This window comes from Aspergillus affinis (assembly GCF_023601865.1).
Source record: "Aspergillus affinis strain CMG 70 chromosome Unknown NODE_61_length_193485_cov_92_287067, whole genome shotgun sequence".
NCBI classification, from domain to species: Eukaryota; Fungi; Ascomycota; class Eurotiomycetes; order Eurotiales; family Aspergillaceae; genus Aspergillus; species Aspergillus affinis.
This window is the reverse complement of record NW_026515842.1, coordinates 136,042-158,608: the sequence shown is the minus strand read 5'-3', so window position 1 is coordinate 158,608 and position 22,567 is coordinate 136,042. Positions and strand designations below refer to the sequence as shown.

Here is a 22,567-nt window from a genome sequence, read left to right as displayed (position 1 = left end):
GTCTCTTACACACATTTGTGCTCCACAATATTCGCTCGGGAGTTTATCAAAAGTGCAACAATCAACCCATAAAGACCTTTCAAAATGTCAGTCCGAGATGCTCAATGCCACAGAAGCAGATGGAAACACCTACCCAAAACCTCTGCAAAAATGAGAATCAGTATCATGCTCACATAAAGTTTCGGCTGCTGCGCTGTCCCTCTCACACCCGCATCCCCGACAATCCCAATGGCGAATCTAGACCAGAGTCAGTACAAGATTTCTATACCAAAAACTCGGACCGAGCATACCCTGCAGCTAATCTCGCCAGACCAACAGAAAGACCTGCGCCCATTTGAACAATGCTTGTATAGAGCGTTACCTTCTGGACGAGGCCGTTTGCAATCAGAACGGAAACAACAAGTCCATATATGCCCAGAATTCCTGCCATAACAATTGGAATGATACCTTAGGGGGAGGTTAGAATGCTTCGAGTCGATCCGAGTGATTCACCAAGCTGAAGGAGGAAATAAAAATTTATCTTACTTCTCACTATCAAATCAGGCCGCAGAACCCCCATCGCACAGACACCGACACCAGCCTTTGCAGTTCCATAAGCCGCACCAAGGCTAGTGAAAACGATAGAACTGGTGCATCCCAAGACGCCGAAAAAAGGCTAAAAGCTCAAGATAAGTACTTCTCACGTGGACTTTTATCTGGGATACAGCTTACCGCGTAAACAGGGCTATTGGACTTCCTAAATTAGCATGTTCACAATTACTTTAAATCCCAAGATAATAGGAAAATCACCAAAATTCAGATACCATCTTCAGGTCAAAGAGCAGCAGAAAAGCTCCGAATTTGTTTTATCTTTTCGATTCTACGGAGGAAGAGAGCAATGTCGGATGCACTTGCGGGGAAATCGGCTATAGCTATTCTATATGATATGGGATGCCTATTAGGCCAACGCACCCTGCCAAGTCAAGGTTTGATTTCTGCGCTGTAGGGTGAGATTTTCTACACTTCTAGTGCCTCTAATTGGACAAATAAACCCCTAACTATATACGGTATATATCTCGCAGCCTGTACTGTCGCTTACTCAGTGTAGTATTTGTACAGCAGAGTAAGATTTTCTAAGCTTCTAGTACTTCCAATTGGGTAGATAATTTCCTAACTACATACGGTATATGTCTCGCAGCCTGCGCTGCCACTTGATGTCTGTGCGACAGAGTAAGACTTTCTAGGCTTCTAGTGCCTCCGATTGGACAAATAAACTTCTAGCTACATATAACTTGCAGCCTACGCCGCATCAGTCCAGGGTCCTTTCATTGGATTTGTCTTGATCCCCTCCTATTAGTGTGAACCATGACCAAACTAGGCGGCAACTTATACAACTGTCTTTGCTATCCACTCGCATAATACTCTGTTGATCGCGTTCGCCCGAGGAAAACCGACCGATCAATCAGAAGGACGTACTTCACCTCGTAACGTGCAAGTTCGTTGACCAATTTTCGTGCATACGCGGAGAGTTATTGGAACAGGCCACTGCTGTGGGTCTCTTGTTTCACAGGGAATTGGAGTTATTATAGGGAAACCGAGCCGATCTAGTCTTATTCCGTCATTTACATGAATAAAAGGCCTTATTTTAGGTATCGCAAGTATAGGTTTTGATACTGATGATGTGCAGAATCCTAAGACACTACCAAGGCATTTTACCGGTCAAGATCATCGTCTCGCACTCATCGGCGAGTTCGCGACTATCCCATAACCCTTCCCTCCGGCGTAAGGAACGCAAGACAGAAACACTGCGGAGTCGAGTCTCTCGATCCTCGCACGACATGCAGATCCACGTCAACGCAGGAAGCAGATCTCCGCAGGGCGCAAAGCTCGGATGCTTTTGCGACTGATACATTAGAGCCAAAGATTCTGCCTGCGACAGCACTGTCTGACAGCTTTCAATGCTTAGTGCGTCTTCGAAAGTCACCGTCTCCGTTATTAGATTCCACACGCTTTGTTCTAAAGAAAAGAATATATCATCCGGTTGCGGCTCGGGTGCTGGAATGTCGGATTGCTGAAGAAGCTTGAACCGTGCATTCCAGATGTGGAACGCTTCTCGGGCAGAATTCATCGCTCTATTCTCTTGTATTTCGAACCCACACCCTTCTGTAGGCTGAGGCTCAGGGAGAACGACTGGCGAGACAAAAGAGATGTTATAGATGACGTCCACCCGTTGTAGCATGCCCGAGGCTTCGTCGTAACTCGTAAAAGGCTCATGTCGACTGCCCATGTCAGGTCTCGGGTAGTCGAAAGGTAGATCCCCAATGACATTTTCCCCGTTGAAGATAGCTGCATCAATACTAAACTGGTAGAAGACTTTAAGTACGGCATTCCTCAGGTCCCGTGGGGCCGACGATCCTCGAGGATTGGAGCTTGAGCGCAACAGACCACAGCCCGCTTGTAAATGACGAACACACTCTGTATAGCGGCCTAGAAGCTGCTCAATACATATGAAAACCACACAGCATATCAGGGGAACATAAGCATCTATTCCTTGGTGATCGTGGCAAGCATGATCCTGGATCTGGGTAATGGCGGCGTTGTATTTTTCGATTGCGATAATCTCGGAACTCAAAACGTCGTCCTTAGAGCCATTCAGATCGCCGGACCCACTAAGCATAAAATGTCGATGGGCAGCCCCTAGCGCACATAATGCGTAGTTGAGAGGCATTGCGATATGAGCGAGCGGCATCGCATAGGAATGCCAAAAATCGGCAGGGTCAGACACGAAGGCCATCTCGTCGAGCACGAAAAGTTGCGCGTGATTCAATAAGGCAGAATCCCTGTCATTGGTAAACATCCTCTCGGGTAGTAATCTGGGGACTTGGATGCGCCATGGTGCTAGCATTGGCTGGGCATCATTCCGTTGTATGGGTCGGCGTGGCAGAATGGTTCTCCCTAGTCCAGCATCTTTGCATATTTGCTGCAACAGAAGAATATTGGCTTCAGAATCAGGCTTCGGCTTCGGTTTAGACTTGGGGCCAGGTTTTAATCTAGGAACTGTTTTATAGCCATCACATGTGCGGTGGTCTTGCTGGCATCGCCGACAACTTGGCTTGGTCTCGTCGCATTTCACATGGCGAATTCTGAACAACGGTCAATTCATCTAGCTGAACTGCACTCTATTGAGACTACCCACTTGCTAGTTCTCATCAAACGAGTCAGTTCCATCACCCAAGACCCTTATATACTGAAGAATATAGACCGAACTGTGGTGACATACCAAGTATTGCATCCTGTTCTCACTCGAGGGGCCTTGGATCGACCAGGCTTCTGCTTGTCACCATCTCCACACCTTGTAGTCATTGTAGTCCCAAGGCCAATCTTTTCAAGAGGTCATGAACATGGAGGACGCTTTAGAACATGGTTTCGACAACCAAGAATCATGGAGAATCCAGAATCTAGGCACCAAGAACATGGCGGAAACCGCCAAGATTACATAAGTCTAGGCTGACGCATTTTCGGGTGGGCCCGAGAGGGGGGAGTGTAGTCAGATTGGCTGTGTTTTACAGTATAATTCTCGGATACCAAATGTCTTGATCAGTTCATATATCTGAATCTGATAAGGTCCAGTCTTAGATGTCCATTCATGTTCTAGGTAACCTACACAAAGTTAGGGCCATGTGAAGGACTATCCGCCCAATACACCTTGTCGCTACTTCCTAGCTTGATTCTGTCTATGTTGAACCGCTAGAGTAATCATTCTCGGCTTCCTTATAGAGGGTTAAAGGTCACTAGGACAGGATCAAGCTTTCTATGTACTCTTTGGGTTAGCCCAGAGCAAGAAAAGGACCCCCAAAAACTAATGAACATGCAAAAAGCTAAGAACAAAACATTCTTTGTATAGCAGCAGGTATTCGCCTGAAGTTACTTACCTAACCCCTCACCGGCCGACATATGCCTTGAACACAGCCAGAAGGTGAGTAGGTGTTATCTGGGTGAGCTAGCAGGTAAGGCTTTACTGTTATTTCCGACACCTTGCAGAATATGGTGATGATCGGGAGAACTGGAATTTGAAGCAATCCTGTTAAACACACATATATGATATATCCTATTAAACACACACGTTAAACACTACTTTTTCTTTATTAAACACAAGATCTGGCCCTCAAATATCAACCGCCCGGCCTAGTGGTATGTATGACTTTCGCTTAGGGCAATTAACCCAAGATATAAACCGTGTTTAATGTGATGTCACCGGAGGCCCGGAACCACGGCACCGAGGCCGCTTGGCCACGTGCAGGTTAACGTGGCTATATAGCAGCAACAAAGTTCCGAGTATAAAACCTTCACATAGAAGACATTCCTTTCACTCTCACAAGAGGGAGTTAAGGGAACCTGTGCTTGCTCCCCTGACTCGAATTTGAGCAGTAAGTATGATTATCAACAAGAACTAATTAGTTGCATATATACACCGTCCGTCACATTCTCGACCAGCCGACATTGTCCCATTTGGTCTATTTCCTACATACTCCGTAGTGTAAGTGAATGCTAAACAGCCTGCATAATATGAAACCATGCCATTAGTTAAAAAGAAGAAACGACATTTACCAGGCACCCGGAAAAGTGCTTTCCCTCCGCCCTAGGGTGACTAATGTGTCGAGTCCGCACCATCAACCACACCCGAGATTTTGGCTCCACACCAGCCCACAACACACACACTACGGCTTCAATATAACCAACCCACCCCCAAGGACAAAAAAACATAAGAAAACGCGGCCCGAGCCGCGGATTGAACGCGGGACCTCTCGCAGATTTGCTTGGGTTGAGACCCTAAGCGAGAATCATACCACTAGACCACCCGGGCGCTTTATATTAACTGTTTAAAACTGTGTTATAAAAGAAAAAGTGTTCTGAGTGGAGACATATTAAGGGAGAATTCGGAGAATCATACGGTGTACTACTAGCAGCCCGGGGGGTTGAGAAAGCAAGATGTCAGAATGCTGAGCTATAGCCAGATACCATTTCTTCACAGAGAAGGTGACAGCACTCAGATCCATCGGTACCAGGCGGTAGGAATATCATTCATTAGCAGCCCCATTAAGACAATACTGCGAATACTTTACCTTCTTGGGGACAGAGATACGGCTGCTTAAAGAAACTGGTAAATGCCCTGGTAGACCAATATAATTGGGTGGTGGTGTATTGCTTAGTATGTCAATTCACGTTGCATAAGAAGATTTTGGTGCATGTAGATGCCATGGGGATTCCATGAGCTGTTCATGCTGAACTGAAGCTGCAAGAATGACTCATCTTCGGGTCTAATGGTGTGCTGACTCTTGAAGGTTCGTTAACCAGCGAAGGAGCAAACATGACTGGATACTTAGAACCCCCTACGTTGACCTCGCCAATCTTTGTTAGCAAGTACAATTGCAACTGCGCTACCAATGCTGATTTAATCATTTAATAGATATTCATATGATTAGAATAAAGCGTTCTTGGACATAGGGTCACGCATACAATTCTCCCAAAGAAAAAGAAATGGTCAAATCATTTATTTACAATACTCAGCGCCACGCTCTAAAACTGGGTGCCAACATGAATTCCACCATCCGCCAGCACGTTAGTTCCCGTCACAAAACTGGCGAGCGGACTGGCCAGAAATACAGCAACGTTGGCGATCTCCTTGGGGCCACCAAGACGCTTCAAGGGAATCTTTTGGCGCTGCTCCTCTACCCACTCGGGCATTAATTTGGAATACTTCTCCCACGGACCGCCCTCACATAGGACCGGCCCGGGCGAGATGGCGTTAACGCGGATTCCCTTCGGTCCCAGGGAGTGCGAAAGCTCCTGTACGTGTTGTAGCTGAGCGGCCTTGCACGGACCGTAGGCGGCCGGAGGACTGCGGTAGAATTCGCGACCCATGAAGGAGCTTTGGACGATGATGGACGCCTGTGGCGATTTCTCGAGGTACGGCTCGGCAGCCTTGACTAGTTCCACGAATCCCATTACGTCGATGGCGAAGCTTTCTTGCCAATGTTTCGTTTCGCCTTCCATGTGCATGGGCGAGGCTTGGCATGTTAAGTTAGCTTTGGCTACTATACGGTATTGCGGGACAGGAAGAGGAGTCGTTACCATTTGCAATGACGACATCAATTCGGCCTAATCGGTCGGCAGACGCATTCACCCAGTCGATGATGGCTTCCTTCGAAGCTACATTTAAAGCTGTGCCAACTGCACGGGCGGGGTTATCGGCAGGAAGCGTCTGGTGGAATTCATCGTACTCGGTGTTGGTGACGGTGCGGGCGCAATAAGACACGCTGGCGCCTTCCTTCAGAAATTCATGTACCATGGACTGGCCCATGCCGCGGGTTCCTCCTACATACGGTGTTAGTAGGGTAAAACTACCTAGGAAATGGAGTCTCTGTCTTACCCGTAATGAGGACATGAGCGCCCTTCAGACCGGTTTCGAGAGGCATTGTGAATGATGAGAGTGGATCCTGGGGATAGTGGTAGTAGTGCTGTACTTGGAAGGTAGTGCTTGAATACTGAAGAGAAGAGATATGAAATGCAAGAAGCAGAGCTATATTTAAAGTCCTGTTAGAATGTTCTTTGGATCTGTAATCATCTGTAACTAGTCAAGTCACTACTCACTAGTTCTGGGGGCCATTTAGGGTTGCGCCCAAAGGGGAAGTCCGTGGTACTCCGAGAAACTCCGAGGCCGCATTGGGTAATTTCCTCAATCGGCCATCGGGAGGAAAAGATCGGACTGCTCCTTGTATCAGGGAGTTCTCTTCCCTCTCCTGCTCTCGCATTTGTAATTAAGACACTTATATATCCTAGAGGAACCCGCAAGTTTTCATTATGCCAATACAATCGCCATTCTACCAAAGCTTGCAACAAGATCACTTCTGGAAGCACTATCCAGAACGCGGCCCGTGAAACCATGGAGTGTCAAAAAGGCCCTTCACAGGAGCCACTCTCCAGCGCTTCTAGCACCACAATTGTTGAGCCTATAGCCTGCAGTGTTAAGAAATTTCTGGGGCTAAGATATAAAGGCGAGCAACAACCGACTAGTGTGGTATTGGATCATGTATCGGTGGAAGGAAGCGGAACGGGGGTAAGTAAAGGCCATGAATTCCATCTGACCATTTAGCTGACATGGATGCACGAATAGTCCCAGCCTGCACCCACAGTGGTGTCAGCAGCCAAGTCTGGCTTTGGCATTCTGAGTCCCATTCAGAACAGGCTCGGCAGTCAATCATCACGGCCCATTCTTCGCGATTTCTCTGCGGCTATGAACTCGGGAGAGATGGTGCTGGTCATTGGAAAACCGGGAAGCGGATGCACCACTTTTCTGAAGACCTTAGCTGGAATGTGGGATGAGTACAAGAATGTCCAAGGCGAGCTCACTTTGGGCGGTTATCCAATGATGGAGACGATGTCTGAGCGACCTCAGGATGTCGTATTTTGCGGTAGGTCTCAAACAGAACCATTAGTATGCGTGCGCAACTGACGAATGGAAAAGGCGAGTCAGACGACCATTTCCCTAACCTGACGGTAATGGAGACCTTGCGATTTGCCATCAGAGCTCGATGTGGCCCGGACGTGTCGGGAAAAGAGGTCGACGAAATGGTCTCTCAACTGGCCAAGCTTGTCGGTTTGAGCCACGTTATGAATACCAAGGTGGGAGATGCATACATTCGAGGAGTCAGTGGAGGCGAGAGGCGCCGAGTATCACTCGCAGAAGCGTTAGCAACATGTGCACGGTAAGTACCTAATTTCCGACCGTAGGATGCAAGCTCGACTGACAGGCCATACACAGACTTATCTGCCTGGACAATCCCACAAACGGACTTGATTCCTCAACAGCATTGGAATTCATGGAGATGATGCACGAATGGACTCAACAGAGCCAATGCGTAACGGCAATGAGCGTCTACCAGGGCAGCGACGCCATAATCCCCTATTTTGACAAGGTCGTGGTGATCAACGCCGGCCGCCAGATCTTCTACGGCACCATTCCCGAGGCCAAAGAGTACTTCGTCAACCTAGGTTTCGAATACTCGCCCACAACTACCATGTCTGACTACTTAAACTCGATGTCAGCAAGCCCCGAGGCTCGGCGTGCAGTTGAAGGTCGCCAATATCAGGTTCCCAGGACGCCAGATGAGTTCCAGAGTGCATTTCGCTCAAGCCAATATTTCAGCCAGCTGCAGATTCGCGTTCAGGAAACGAAGTCTCAACCTACGGTGCCGTGGCCCTTGAATGCAGAGCGCTTTGCTCTTCCGCTATATCAGCAAATATGGCATTGTGCTACTCGTCAGGTGCGCATAATCACTAGCGACTACAACTCATGGTTGGTCGAGGCAGCATGCATCACCATTCAGAGTTTAGTACTCGGTACGCTATTTCGGGACCAAAAGCAATCAACCCAGTCTCTGTTTATTTTCGCATCGGCCCTGTTCTACTCGGTTCTTGTCCCTGCCTTACAGTCTATGAGCGAGTTTCGCAACACCTTCGAACAGCGGCCGCTCATCCTGAAGCACAAACGATATCAGCTATATCGGCCCATTGCCTACGCCTTCGGACTTGTTGTGACTGATGTAGTCTGGAAGATCGCGGCCATTTGCTACAATATTCCTCTGTACTTTCTGACAGGATTTCAACGCACACCAGAAAACTTCTTCATCTGGTTCCTGGTCGTGTATGTTGAACATCTGGCCTTGTCCATGTTCTTCCGATCGGTCGCTGTTTTCTCAACAAATATGAACCGCGCTGTGCTCCCTGTGGGCCTCTTCTTCAACATGTACGTGCTATATACCGGACTTTACGTACCGCCACCTCAGATGCAAGTCTGGCTAGGCTGGCTACGATACCTGAATGTGAGTCAATTCAGTACCCATCCTAACGCGAGTGACGAAATTCTAACAGCAGTAGCCCTTATACTACGGCTTTGAGTCTGTCATGGTGAACGAGTTTGGCACCCTCAGGTATGAATGCAGTCCAAACGACTTGGTACCAACCGGTCCCGGATACGATAGCATTCGCAACCAAGTCTGCGCTATTGTCGGCTCGAAGCCAGGAGAACGCCTCCTGTCGGGAATTAGCTACCTACAAGCCCAGTATGGCTTTGAACAGTCGCACTTGTGGAGGAACGTCGGCATCAACATTGCCTTCTTCATTGTGTTCGCTGTATTGTCCGGGTGGGTCAAATTCTTTACATTGATTTAATAGCCATGCATGTTGGTCCAGAGCTAACGGAAACAGAATTGGGATGGAGAGACTCAAGCAGCCGGCTGGTCGCCTCGCTACTGTCTTTTATCGAGGCATGGAGTCTGGGAACAAACGCTCTGGCGATAATAAATCGGATAAAGAGAGTGGAGAAATGGAAGACGACGTTCCCCCAGAAATCGCACCACAGTCTAGCACCGTGCAGCCAGCTCTCAGTCATGCATACGAGCATCACGGCACTCTCACGTGGAGAAATTTCAGCCTCGATGTTAAGACCAAAGATGGCGAGCGGCGACTCCTTGACAGTCTGAACGGATCTGCTCAGAGTGGCCAGATGAAAGCTCTTATGGGTGTATCTGGAGCTGGAAAAACTACGCTTCTTAACGCCCTCGCCGGAAGATCGAAGGTGGGAGCCTTAACTGGAACCTTGGAGCTTAATAGACAGCTCTTGCCAAAGTCTTTCAACGGGCGCATGGGCTACGTACAACAACAGGACATTCACCTTCCAACCCAGAGCGTTCGTGAAGCCCTGCAGATGACTGCGCAGCTACGCCAATCACAACAATTGTCGCGCAAGGAGAAGTACGCCTATGTCGAGAAGGTGATTGAGTGGCTGAACATGGAATCTATTGCGGACGCCCTGATCGGCGTGCCTGGTGCTGGGCTTAACCTCGAACAACGCAAACGGGTCAGCATTGGTGTGGAAATGGCATCGAAGCCCGAGATTCTGTTCCTGGACGAGCCCACTTCCGGCCTCGATGGTCAGTCGGCATACTCGATCATTCGTCTTCTGAGAAGATTGGCAGACTCGGGTCAGGCGATTGTGTGCACCATCCATCAACCAGCCGCCGGACTGATGAATTATTTTGACGAGCTGTATCTGTTGGGACGTGGTGGCCGGCTAGTGTACGACGGACCCCTGGGAACCGACTGTCGCCTTGCCGTCGACTATTTCGAGCAGTTTTCAAGACCTTGCGCTGATGATGAGAACCCCGCTGAGTACTTCTTGGATGTCATCGGAGCAGGTGCCCGCAAGGAAGTGAGCCTGGACTGGGTTGGACTGTGGCAGCAGAGTGATCTCTATCAAGAAAGGCGCCAGAAGCAAGCAAACACTGTGTCCTCGAGTTCTTTCGAGTCAACCTCTTCAATCTACGCAGCTCCTTTCCATGTGCAGCTCTGTGTGGTTCTCCGCCGGACATGGTTGTACTACTGGCGAGAACCTGATTATGCCGTCTCAAAGCTCTGGTTGAACGTGGGTCTCGCTCTAATGAACTCAATGACCTATCTCCAATCCCCGACAACCCAACGCGGCGCATATAACCGTGTCTTTTCAGCCTTCATGTCTCTTATCGTCGGTCCTCCACTGGGTCTGCAGGTGCAGCCGCGATTCGTCACGCTGCGAGATATCTTCGTACATCGAGAGAAAGAGAGCCTAACGTACCACTGGCTGACCTTTGTCTTCTCAGCGATCTTGGTTGAGCTACCATATGCATTTATAACCTCGATGGTGTACTGGCTATTGTGGTACTACCCTGTGGGCTATTTCACTGAGCCCACCCGCGCAGGATACAGCTTCCTCATGTACGAGTTGTTCGCGATCTTTGCTACAAGTTTAGCTCAGCTTTGCGCATCTCTGATGCCAGATCTCCAGGCCGCCTTCGCTGCTAACGGGTTCTTCTTCATGTTCTGCAATACCTTTGCCGGCACTCTCTCGCCCAAGCCTGTCACTCCATCGGGATGGAAGTGGTATTACAAACTGTCTCCACTGTTCTACATGGGCGAAGGCGTCACTTCAAACGCATTATATAATCTGAATATTCAATGTCAGCCATCTGAGGTTTCCATATTCAATCCCACGAACGGCACGTGTGGAGAATACGCGGCCAATTTCTTGAAGGAAGCTACGGGTTACCTGCTGAACCCTGACAGCACGATTGGCTGCCAATACTGTCGGTATAAAGACGGACAATCCTATGTGAGTTCACTTAGATTCTCCGAATATTAAACATAAAATACTGACTCGGACAGTACGTGCAATACGGCTATGAATTTGCTCGCCGCTACTCTAATGTTGGAATTTTCATCGGATTTATCGCCTTCAATTTCACCATGGTGTTGGTTATGACTTATCTAACGCGAGTGAGACGCTGAGATGTTCCAAAGAGATATAGAATAGATTCACTGCCTTATGACTTTATTTAATGGACTAATTAAGCTATGCTTTGTTTGAATGGGTACCGCATACCTAGAGACGTATGCTTCGTCACGGCGATTTCAATCTAAATCTCGTAACTGTTTCTTCTTCCATTGCTTCAGATCAAACGTACCATCGCGTTGCTCACCATGTTCTCCATCCCATAAGAAAGTAAGCCCATGGATAGTCTCTTGGACGTTGTCGTCATCATTCAAAAGATCAATCATGCAAGATCTCAAACAGTACTTCCCCGTCTCATTGGCCGCAAGCCGGTCAACCTGCGTCTGCGGCAGGATTTCATACGCTATGCCATTCACTGACTGGAGTGAACTTGTGTTCTTCTCAATAAGGGCAGGATAGGGCCCCCAAAGCTTGATTTCGTATCCTACGACTCTGGCACGACGCATGACGGGCGGGATGTGTGGCCTTGGCAATTTTAGGACTTGAGAGAGCGTATCTGGATCCATAAGCGTCCCGTAAAAGAAGTAATATGCTCGGCGGAAGGGGTATTGAGGCTTGTCGTTTTCAGAAGAATGGTCAGACGCTATTGGAGTCTGTTTTGACGCGGCCTCCGAGGCATCTTGTGCGCGCATTTTGCGCATCATCAGGGACATGGGTCTTTCGCTCATTGTGTGGGTGATAGATGATTTCCCTAACCAGAGACCACAGAAGTGAGGTGAGGCTGTATTTTTTGCTATCTCTATGCTATAGTGTGATGGAGAGAGAAATGGGCAAGGAAATGAGTCGTGGGAGCTGTCTTTTCGGGTGCTTGTGGTATCCGATGACTGACGGAGGATTTACGTCAGCGGTGCCTCTTCTAACTCGGGAGAGTCAACGAAGAAACCACAGAGTAAGGAAGAATAGGATGTCTTCTAATCAAGGTGAAATTAGCAGCTATTTTCATATCGGTCATTAGAGCTATAAGCCTATATAGGTAATTAGTGGAGTTGGTTGTGGAGACTCAAAAATCTCCCAATTTCGGTGAATGTATGAATTAGTATCTCTTCCACCTATGGTAATCAACATTGTAGAGTAGAAATTAACGGTAAAAGGGCTTACTTTCGATTAGCTGTGACAAAAGATTAGCTGGAACATAGCCTGTGTTGTAGAGCGCGCGAAAAAAAATGCTTTCCGAGGATCACTCGTGGGGCTTTGACAAGCACTGTAAAGGTCTCGAGGAGGCCATCGGTTTAGGGCTTGGGATGTCACGGGTACGCTCATTCCCTTTTAGGTGTGAGGGAGTTATTATCCATACGATATGCAAAATCTGACTTCAACTGAATGAAAGAAAGTTTGGAGCTTTACTTCAAGAGCTACAAAGACGGATAACAAATGCATCAGTTTTGTTTCAAAGGCGCTTTCCGATGGCACTGCAGAAGTTGCGAAGATATCAGGAGAAGCCAAATGACCTCCGAAGAACCAGTCACTTTCTAGTGGCCGTTGCCAAGTTTAGGAAGGTCGACATCGTCGGTGATTTCTTTCCCTAGTAGGCAAGTAAATATACATCGGTATTGCTACGTATTGGACGTCACGAGATAGATCGGATAAGAAAGATAAAGGAAGAAGAAGGGCTATCTCGCTAGCAGGAGATGGGGTGGCAATGCCAATGGCGACTAGCCCGGGAACGAGGAACCATATTCAAGTCTTGGCTTGCATTTATGGAAAAGGAGTTGAGATAGCTTTGTCTGGGCAGCAAGTTTGCAAATATAGACTGTTAGAGGTTACCTAATAGTGGCACATAGTGAAGGTTTAGAGTTTACAAAGAAATAAAATAAAAATCAATGTTATGTCGTCTTCTAAAATCAACTTTTTGCTGCGATAATGATTCTAAGTGAGTGTGCCGAAATACCCAAAGCATATAGGGTTATACTCAGGACTAGATGAATAAATCCTTCTTAGAGATGACACCAGGCATGTGAAATGAACTTTCGTTTGTCTCCGCTGGCATTTGTTGGCGAGAAGGGTTACATATGCAACATTTTAGAGGATGGTGGAGTTGTTTCAAGGGAGAAAAACTGGTAGATGATCCCCGAATCAGACAATTCTTGAATCGGACAATCGCTGGATCAGATACAGACTCCTGCGCCCTAGCACAAATTGAGTATGCATAGTTTTATGGCTACCTGGAGGACAGTTAAAAGAAGACTTTTTCAGAGTTCTGCTTGAAAATAATTTTTTTTTTTTTTTTTTTTTTTTTTTTCCGTAGATCAGTATTATAAAACACATTGTTTCTTTTTGTGGCCCTTTGGAAAGAAAGAGTAATGATATTTTCAAGTGCCGTTAGTCCTTTAGCTCAAATTGTTGGGAGAATGCTTTGGTCAAAGACTTTTTTAAGATTTGACATGACAAGCAAATTAGCTTTCTCTTCGCAGAGAGAAACAAATAGCAGTGAAGAAGTATGATACTGAACCGAATCCACAGCCTGGCCAGAGTCCAAAGTCCCGCCTCGTATCCTACAGTGTAGTGACGTCATTCATTCTTCTCGCAAGCACATCGCCCATAAATATGGACAACAGATTACCTATAGTTTGAAGTTTTCTTACTGCATATAAGACACTTAGTTCATGTTTAATGTCTCCTGGTGATGTGTAAGCAGGAATATTTGCAAGGAGCTGCCAAAAATAAGCCGAGCCATTGGCAGCGTTGCTGCAACCAGACTCGGGGATTAAGGATACAATTAATAGAATCAAAAACGGATAAGTAGAATGTTCTGTCGGAATAAGGGTCACCGTCGAGGACTAGATTGATCGACGCCATTACTGATCACGTCCAAATAGGGATTAGTTGTCGCCATTGTCAGTTACTCGGCCACTTTTATGCTGACGAAAATATCAATTCTTCTATTTTGCTGTCGACAATTTCGGTCTCGGTGGCTTATCAATATCTCCTGGGTTGTAGCTGTCGTGGTGGTAGGATATAACCTGGCCGTCATCCTCATTGCCGGGCTACAATGCATCCCGCTATCGGATCTCTGGACAGGAGGGCCTTCATGCATTAACACCGAACCACCTTTCATCGCATTAGCGTGAGTTAGCTAACCCCGTCTATGGGTTTATGCTGTTGAAATTTCCTCATCGGTCTCTAGAGTTGTCAATATCATCACGGATGTGGCTATATTGACCTCACCAATAAAACCAGTTCTGCAACTGAGCATGCGAACAGCTCGCAAAGTGCAGGTACTTTGTATTTTCCTACTGGGAGGAGTGTAAGTTCTCTTCTCTTATAATAATAGATTACTCGGCCCATTCTTGCGTTGAATAGATCTAACGAATCTCGTTCCCAGTGTCTGTATTTTCGGCATCGTCCGCGCCATCGCCATAACACACCTAAGCATCAAAGATCCAACTTGTCCGTATCGATTGCCAAGCCCCTATTCTTTACCTGTATTCAAACAATAGCCTAGGAAATACTAACCCCAAACAATAGGGACAGCAGTAGGCGCGGCTTTCTAGTCCTTTGTCGAGATATCCGTCGGCATCGTCGCCGCCTGTTTGCCAACTTTGGCACCGCTCCTGAAGAGCAGACATCCATCGAGTACGACTCAAACCGGCACTAGTGAACATATTAAATCAAGAAAGCTCAGCGGGCCTCGGTCGAGTCATCAGGAACATGTTTCTTGTACAGATGACTGGATGCGGTGCGTAACCGGTGCTGTCATGGGACACGAGCGACCGTTTGTAGAAAGACATTGCGACCCTCCAAGTTGTTGGCATCGTCGACTCATGAAAATGGAATTCTAGTGCGAAAAGAAATCTAGCATACGACTACAATCCTTTCCTGAGGGAGTGGACTTTGTCATAGGCTTACTTAATCTTAATATTGATTGTAAGATATATTAGTTGAATGGGGTAATCACTTACTTTACTGATATCATATCTTACCTTTCTCAAGGATCTTTAAGACGATCATATTGGGGCCGAGGGCAAAGGAAGTCAGCTATGTTCATTCAAGTCAAGAAAAGAAGATAACATAAAATAAAATCATAATTTAGATCGAGAAGTGCTACTTAATACGAAATGGAGCTTTTGAATGACAACTGCTTGGGTAGGCTAAAATATCAGGCCCAATCTAATTGAGTGACTGGATATACTTAATTTAGTAACATATAAGCTTTCACCTAAACCAACTAAGTATGCTTGCGGAAGTTGGCTCGACAGGCTCTAATGAAACTTGATTTTGGAAGAAATAGTTAGCCAGATAACCTTACATTCCCTGCCTCTCTCTGTCTGTGCATTTTTTTCGTTGGATTCAGTTATCATATCTACTGCACATACTCCCCTATGTTTATAATTACACTTTTAATTCCCCAGAACCCAGCCCCTCAATTTTCGCAAAAGAAAACATGAAATATTCACCCTAGGAAATGTGTTACCCCTAGAGGACTTTTATTGTGGCGGACTTTTTCCGTAGCGGGGTTTTACCGTAAGTCTAGCTTTTACCGTAGTTCGACCTTTGACCGTAATTCCGAATTTTACGTACCTAGATGAACTGATTCAGGAGACGCACAACGTATCTGAACACAAAACGAAAAGAAATATAACAACATTGAGAAATATTTGAGCCAGCTCTTAGTAAATACCATTCCCCAAAGCCTCCTGGAGTGACCAAAGTTACTACCTTCCATGGCTTCCTTCACCAGGTTCCTCACTGCTCGGGCTCGGAGCACTTGTCGAGTGCATCAGGACCTGATACAGCAGTGCCGCTAAGATAACTCCGATAGTAGCCGCCTGATAGAACGAGTCAGCTATCTCCCTCACATAGATTCAAAGGTTTAGTTTCAGTACTCACCAACGACAAATCAAACCCCTCCGCAACCTCCAGCTCCCATTTCGGTCGCTTAATCGGCAAGTACACAGAAACCATATCGGTTAACTTCACCACCATCACCAACGACCCATTGTAGTAGACATGTGTCTTGTACTTCCAGATATCCTGTCCCCGGACCTCAAGCACCACGTCCTCTCCGTTCCCGCTAGCATTCTTGAAATGCACGTCGAACTTGTCCTTCAGCGCGTGTAATCTCGGCGCGATGGTGGCGATGGGCTTCGCCTCTTCACTGTCGCTGTCTCCCGGAAGATGCACGAACCACGTCACTCCCATTCGTTTGCGACGGATCTCGAAGAGAGGGAGACCCGAGGCGTCGCGGACATGTCGTCGCTGAGATAACGACGCAACCTCGCCGTCCACGGTGAACAGCGTTTCCAAATCGGAACTATGATCGGATCGGGTGGATACCGTGAAGTCGCCGGCCTTCAAGGCCTTGGTGTGTTGTTTAACTACCAGGGATGTAGGGCGCGAGGCGACATGGTCTGGCCGGATAGAGAGCGGCTGTTTTAGCATTGCGAGCGTTGAATCTGACGGCATGATGTCGAGTAGACTGGGCAATAGTCAAGCCTCGGGGTGGAAACAAATAGAGAATGTGGTTTTCTTTCTAGTTTAGACATGTTCTAGAAAACCAGCGTGATTCTGTGGCCTTTTATATGAGCACGGTTCGATCGCATGTGGGGGATTCTTCTCCAGATGGCAAGGCTATCGGAAATCCTTAGAATAGTGGAAACAACTAGCGTGCAAACCTCAATCACGCAACACGAGTTGCCCACAGGCGCAAGGCTTTAAATACGGGAGGCCCGTAAGCGCAGGCGTGAACAGCGGGCCATCGGGCACGCTACGTCTTAGTCTCCCACGCCATGATCTCATTTCATAGGTGAGCGCGCTCCGCCCAGTCTCTGCGGGTCGTTTAATATTATTTAACCTCACTTTGGAATAAACTGAGATTGGCATTTGGCTGTCAGAAAAGGGACGATGCCCCCAGCCACTGATGACCGCATAGGGCGATCTTACCATATTCAGACCGATTTCTCACGATGACTCGATTTGAGGGCCGTGACTGGTGTTCCTTATCTGATCAACATTTTTGAAGCCCCAGTGGTCCCATGGATTTCCCTTGTGGCTGTTCCAATGTTAAATGAGTAAGCGCTGGGTTTTTCCTATTTGGGATAATAAGATGCAGGATTTTCAGCTTGGTCATCACATCTACATCTCCTGTATGCAACTTTCAAAGATAATTCACACCCTCATGAAAAGAGATGAAATGAATAACAACCCCTTTATTGCCTTGCTGTCTCGCGTTGATTGAGGGCTGAGTCTTCTGGCTCTCGTCCCATTGACGGACGAGGATGAGATCAGTCTTGCTAACTGTTCCCCTTTTTTTTTGAGATATGCAACGTGCGTGATATACAAGAGAGATGGATCGAGAGATCCCTATCTAGGAAGCCATTGTGGGTGGCGCTAGTCTACATATGGCAATGGGGGCGAAGGGCTTGGAGCACCTCCTCAACATTTATTACATTAAATATGGAGCATAACTCCAAAGTAATTTTTGCAATTGCTGGTGTCCGATATAGAATATCAAAATACAGAAGGAAATAGGAAGGCTTTCCCCGGAATACCTCCCGGCAAACGAAAGAGTGCAGCATACGAGTGAAATAACGCGAGTAGAAAGACAAAGGATCGTAGATCCCGAAAGTGGTCAGGCCATACCTTAAAGTCTGTATATCATTGCAGCTTGATTGGGGATGGTTTAGGTATCTTGGATGCCCATATTATCATAGATAGCGGTCATAATTAATTACGGAGATCAATAACTACAGAACCAAGGGCGGCTACGAACACGCTCATAGAGAGCCTTCAGACCATTCCAGGGTATTGTCTCACCTTGTGGCATGAAGGCAGGATAGGGCTTAATTGAACAGTATTTTATAGGACTGACCTCCATGATATTATGGTTCCATTCTGCGGTCATTGCTGCTAGAGTCGCATTTGAGAGTGTGATGGTTCAGGACCCGAGATATATATCCGCAGATGTCGACTATAGTTAACAGAAACATTCCTCGAACAACACTAGTAACACCACAAGCACAAGATATCTGACTATCAACCCAACAAAATATCAACTATGTTCGTAAATAGAGCATCTTCGCCTATTTTCTTAGACATACCAAACCAAACAAAGCTTCTCTGGATCATAGTACTAATTATTTTTTTAAGCTTATAGACCAATAAAATAGGATTATTAATATCAACCAGCGTTGGTAGTGTAACGGTTATCATCCTTGCCTTCCAAGCAAGGGACCCGGGTTCGACTCCCGGCCGACGCATCATTTCTCTTCTCCTTTCTTTTTTGTTTTTCTTTCTTCTCTTTCCCAACCAACACTTTAACTTCACTAAATATAGTAAGTAATTGGGCGGAAGGATCGAAATCCTTGCGGTCACTCCGCCCCCAATCTTTCGTTTCACCTTTCAAACCACAACTCATTGAGTCTGCTCTTTTTTTGATTTTCCTTTCTTTTCGACAATACTACCTACATAAAAAGTCTCCACAATGACCTTCGACTCGGAACTCTTCTTCCAGTCGCATAACCCCGGCCATGAAACCATCCTCCTCATCCACGGCGCATGCGGCAGCAGCGCCGAGTACAAGGATGTCACCTCTCCCCTGACCAAAGCGGGTTATCATCTGCTGATTCCCGATCTCCCCGCCCACGGCCAATCCACGCACATCAGCCCATTCACCGTGGAATTCGCCGCAGAACACCTCCTCCAGCTGATCGCCGATCACGCACATAATGGCGCCGCCCACGTCATCGGAATGAGTCTGGGCGCGCACATCGCCGCACACATGGCGGCGCGCGCACGACCGGGCCAGATCCTCTCACTGGTCGCAACGGGCTACAGCACCTTCCGACCGCCCACGTTCTTGATTCCCCTCATCACGGTGCCCATATATGCGCTGCATCATACGCTGCAACTGCTTTTCAAACCCTCCGTCGAGATTAGGCAGTGGAGTCGGGGGGAGAGTTCATATGCGCTTATTGCGGAGGTCGCGAGGACGCTTATGAACCCGCGCGTGTTGCAGGATATTCCGGTTAGGACGCTCGTGATCGCCGCGACGAAACCGACCATGGGGATCGCGGATCGCACGGAAAGTGCGAAATGGATGTTTGGTGTTGTGGTTGGGGGCAAGGAGAATGGGAGTCGGGTGGTGCAGCATCGCGGGGTGAGACATCCGTGGCATGTTGAGGAGGCTGCGCAGTTTGCTGAGATGGTGAGGCGGTGGGTTGGGGGGTTGGAGCTGGGAGAGGAGTTTGAGGATATTGAGTGATTTTTTTTATACGGGGGTGTGTATAGTTTAGTTGCTCTTGTGCATGTATATACCTGCGATTGGAGCGGACTTTGGCCAATTAGTCTTGAGTGGTGAGATATCTGTTATATTTGTTAAATGTATTGGGCCGAAAGAACTGTGCTCCGCGTTAGTTCAAGCTTTCCATGCTCGAGCAAGCTTTGTCCTGAGCAAGTCTCCCTAGCTTTGCTAACTCGGCCGTCAAATCAGCTAGAGACTCTAGGTGAATCATCTCGGCGATGGTGAATTCGCGGATAGGAGTCTGCCGGATCAATGCTGGGACCTCGCCTAGGATATCTAGGTCATGCGTTATGGAACTGTTCAGTGGGTCTTCGAGCACGCTTGAAAACATGACCATGATCGCTGTGATGGGATAGAAAAGAACAACCCTGCCAGTGGAAGAATCGTAAATTATATGATGCCAGATTTTACTGGAGGGAATTGGAACTCACCAGAAACACTCATCTTCCACAACGGGCAGTGCCTTGCGTAAATACGTCAATGTAGATCTGCTGGCATCAACGCACAGACTGATACTTGACTCGACGCGCCCCGACCGGCTGTGCGGACTTTCCGGCAGCTCCCTGCAGTGGACGACGGCTCGGTGAATCATGGCGACGCAATGATAGTATGCAAGACGAAGCATGACGGCTTGCGTATTAATTCTGGCGTTGATGGGCGTCTCGGGTGAGAAACTCAACGTTGGTCGGAAATCGGGATGTAAAGATTGCCTCCATTGCTCTAGAGCTTCGTCAAGAGCTCGGATATACTCTAGTATCTCGGGTTGTGATTTGCGACGGGCGCGGACAGAGTAGAGACCATTGTAGGTGGAGTACTTGATCCTAGAAAGCCGGGGGTCCCAGGGATATAAAGGAAGAGTGGATTCGTTGATCTCAATGTCATCGCTCAGGATGTTAGAGTTTTGTCGTTCTTCATAACCCATTGGTAGTGTCAAATCGCAATGTTCATCGTTGATCGTGGGCGGATGGCCCGTTCTTAATGCCATATCCCTGTCGAAAGAGTAGCATAACCAGAAAAGATCCCGTAGATGGCATTCAGGAATACTCTTGCGATAAACGGGCGGTCCTGGTTGAATATGCGCCTCAAGAGCGTAGACGAGACGACTGGCAGCTGCAACAAGGGCTTCAGCGGAAGGCAAATCGCCAATAAAGTAGTGATATTGAATCTGAACGATAATTAACAAATTTTGAGAAGGGAAAGGAGATAAGTAGATGACTTGAGCAACGGTTACTGACCAGTATAACCAAAGCCTGTAGTCCTTCGGCGGTGCTCTCATGCAGAATCCGAGGGACTTGCGCCTCTGCAGTCAATACATATGACCTGCAAGTATCGCTTCCAATGATCCCGTCATCAATTCCAAATAAAGACACTAATGCGAGGAATGAAAAGACGCAAGCACTTGCATTGGTCGAGCCAGAAACGTTTCTCGGTCCGTAGGCCGAATCTAGTGTTTTTGCGAAAAGTGACTTACTAACCACGGGAAACACAAGACATTCGAACGATGAACAATATTTCGAAGCGTACTGCTCAACCAACAGCCGGTTTGGAAGCTCAGAACATGTGTAGGATGTCCCATCACTTTCAAGCTTTTGGTTACGGTTTTGCCACGGAAGTTGTAGAGCTCGGAGTGTTTCATCTGACACTCTTTCACCGGCCAGGGATTGAATCCAAGACTGTGCCTCTTCAGACATTAAAGGCAGGCCATTTAGAAGGTTCATGTAAACATGATTGGAATGGGACAATGCCGATTGATTTTCTGGAATAGCATCTTCCTGACGTGAAGTCGAACTCACGTTTTCAGGTGCCACGCGGTTGTCAATCGATACAGGCCCAGTGCTAGGAGGTAGGCTTTTTGTTGGACCGTGAACAACGTCTCTATTTCAATTCAAATCGATCAGGTCCGAGGCATCCGGCTTGATATTGAAACTATATTAAGATTTTATATTCACTGGTGAGTTCCTCACCTTCTTGTCCCATACGTATCGGTCAGTCTCTCGTATGTGCAAGGGACGTCATGGTGTTTGCACCAGTTACATTGTGGGGATTCTCGATCACATTGAATCTGTTAGTATTTAGCACCTGGGAATTCCAGGAAAGGGAAATTTCACATTGTGTTGTGAATGGGCATGGGTGGAGTGTACTTTTCTCTTGGAGCAAGAATCGCATGCCTTGCGCCGCCGACCCCTCCTGGACACAGGCATGCCATCCAAATAATTAGGAGATCGTGGCGAGATTTGTTATTTAAGGAAGGAAAAAATGGGGTAAAGACGAGAGATGAACGAGATGAAGATGGAAGGTGAATGGGAGATGACAAACTGGGCATAACGTAATCGGCAAGCGAGTCGGCCACGTAAGCGAGTCGGCCATCCCAACAAGAATTACCGCCTCTTTAAAAATAAGACTATTCAAACATCCAAAAATGCCTAAATCATCAAAAATTTCGGTGGAACAAGAGGGAAGACTCTCCTTAGCAGTTGATACTATTCAGAAGTGTCAAATCAAGTCAATGGTAAAGCAACTCGTGTTTTTCAAGTTCCTCGCTCAACACTTCAAGGTCGTTTAAATGGTATTACTTTTCGCAAGGAAACACGCGCTAATTCGCGTAAATTGACTCCGTTGGAGGAGGAATCACTTGTTAAATGGATTATCTCGTTGGATCAACGCGGCGCGCCGCCGAGACAGTTCCAGGTCCGTGATATGGCGTCAATCTTAATTCGGAAGCGTTCCCAAGATGCAACAGCCTTTGTCGGTGTGACCTCCTGAAATCAGGGAACTTCCCGGTGCGGAGGAACGTTCTGGTTAGTTATTATAGGATCGAGGGACCCTCCGGTAGGCATCCAGGAACCTTCCTGGATGCTCTGCAGGCATTCCTGCCTGAGGCGAAGCCTCGGGCAGTATATAGACGCTCTAGATCCTCCCTCCTAGATAGCCTTTCCTCTCCATGAAATGGGTATATAACTTCA

General features: G+C 47.3%; 7 protein-coding genes across 7 annotated transcripts; 2 read left to right on the top strand and 5 right to left on the bottom strand.

Annotated features, from left to right (window-relative positions):
• Positions 1 to 5: 5 nt before the first annotated feature.
• KD926_008997 (uncharacterized protein) lies at positions 6 to 2,884 on the bottom strand (the record flags this gene model as incomplete). The annotated part of the gene is made up of 4 exons (XM_053101589.1): positions 6 to 76; positions 134 to 237; positions 291 to 447; positions 1,696 to 2,884. 4 exons carry the CDS (start codon positions 2,882 to 2,884, stop codon positions 6 to 8), a joined length of 1,521 nt encoding a protein of 506 aa, XP_052954877.1.
• A 2,672-nt stretch (positions 2,885 to 5,556) lies between these two features.
• Positions 5,557 to 6,455, bottom strand: KD926_008996 (SDR family NAD(P)-dependent oxidoreductase; the record flags this gene model as incomplete). The annotated part of the gene is made up of 3 exons (XM_053101588.1): positions 5,557 to 6,047; positions 6,112 to 6,354; positions 6,410 to 6,455. The coding sequence occupies 3 exons, from the start codon at positions 6,453 to 6,455 to the stop codon at positions 5,557 to 5,559; spliced, it is 780 nt and encodes a 259-aa protein (XP_052954876.1).
• Positions 6,456 to 6,922: 467 nt separating this feature from the next.
• KD926_008995 (ABC transporter) lies at positions 6,923 to 11,361 on the top strand (the record flags this gene model as incomplete). Its single annotated transcript, XM_053101587.1, has 7 exons — positions 6,923 to 7,096; positions 7,154 to 7,451; positions 7,505 to 7,745; positions 7,802 to 8,861; positions 8,917 to 9,182; positions 9,247 to 11,185; positions 11,239 to 11,361. 7 exons carry the CDS (start codon positions 6,923 to 6,925, stop codon positions 11,359 to 11,361), a joined length of 4,101 nt encoding a protein of 1,366 aa, XP_052954875.1.
• Positions 11,362 to 11,484: 123 nt separating this feature from the next.
• On the bottom strand, positions 11,485 to 12,033 carry KD926_008994 (gamma-glutamylcyclotransferase family protein; the record flags this gene model as incomplete). The annotated part of the gene is made up of 1 exon (XM_053101586.1): positions 11,485 to 12,033. The coding sequence occupies one exon, from the start codon at positions 12,031 to 12,033 to the stop codon at positions 11,485 to 11,487; it is 549 nt and encodes a 182-aa protein (XP_052954874.1).
• Positions 12,034 to 16,017: 3,984 nt separating this feature from the next.
• On the bottom strand, positions 16,018 to 16,768 carry KD926_008993 (uncharacterized protein; the record flags this gene model as incomplete). The annotated part of the gene is made up of 2 exons (XM_053101585.1): positions 16,018 to 16,131; positions 16,193 to 16,768. The coding sequence occupies 2 exons, from the start codon at positions 16,766 to 16,768 to the stop codon at positions 16,018 to 16,020; spliced, it is 690 nt and encodes a 229-aa protein (XP_052954873.1).
• A 2,017-nt stretch (positions 16,769 to 18,785) lies between these two features.
• Positions 18,786 to 19,565, top strand: KD926_008992 (alpha/beta fold hydrolase; the record flags this gene model as incomplete). Its single annotated transcript, XM_053101584.1, has 1 exon — positions 18,786 to 19,565. One exon carries the CDS (start codon positions 18,786 to 18,788, stop codon positions 19,563 to 19,565), a length of 780 nt encoding a protein of 259 aa, XP_052954872.1.
• Positions 19,566 to 19,713: 148 nt separating this feature from the next.
• On the bottom strand, positions 19,714 to 21,322 carry KD926_008991 (fungal specific transcription factor domain-containing protein; the record flags this gene model as incomplete). The annotated part of the gene is made up of 4 exons (XM_053101583.1): positions 19,714 to 19,972; positions 20,036 to 20,769; positions 20,840 to 20,904; positions 21,076 to 21,322. 4 exons carry the CDS (start codon positions 21,320 to 21,322, stop codon positions 19,714 to 19,716), a joined length of 1,305 nt encoding a protein of 434 aa, XP_052954871.1.
• Positions 21,323 to 22,567: the final 1,245 nt, after the last annotated feature.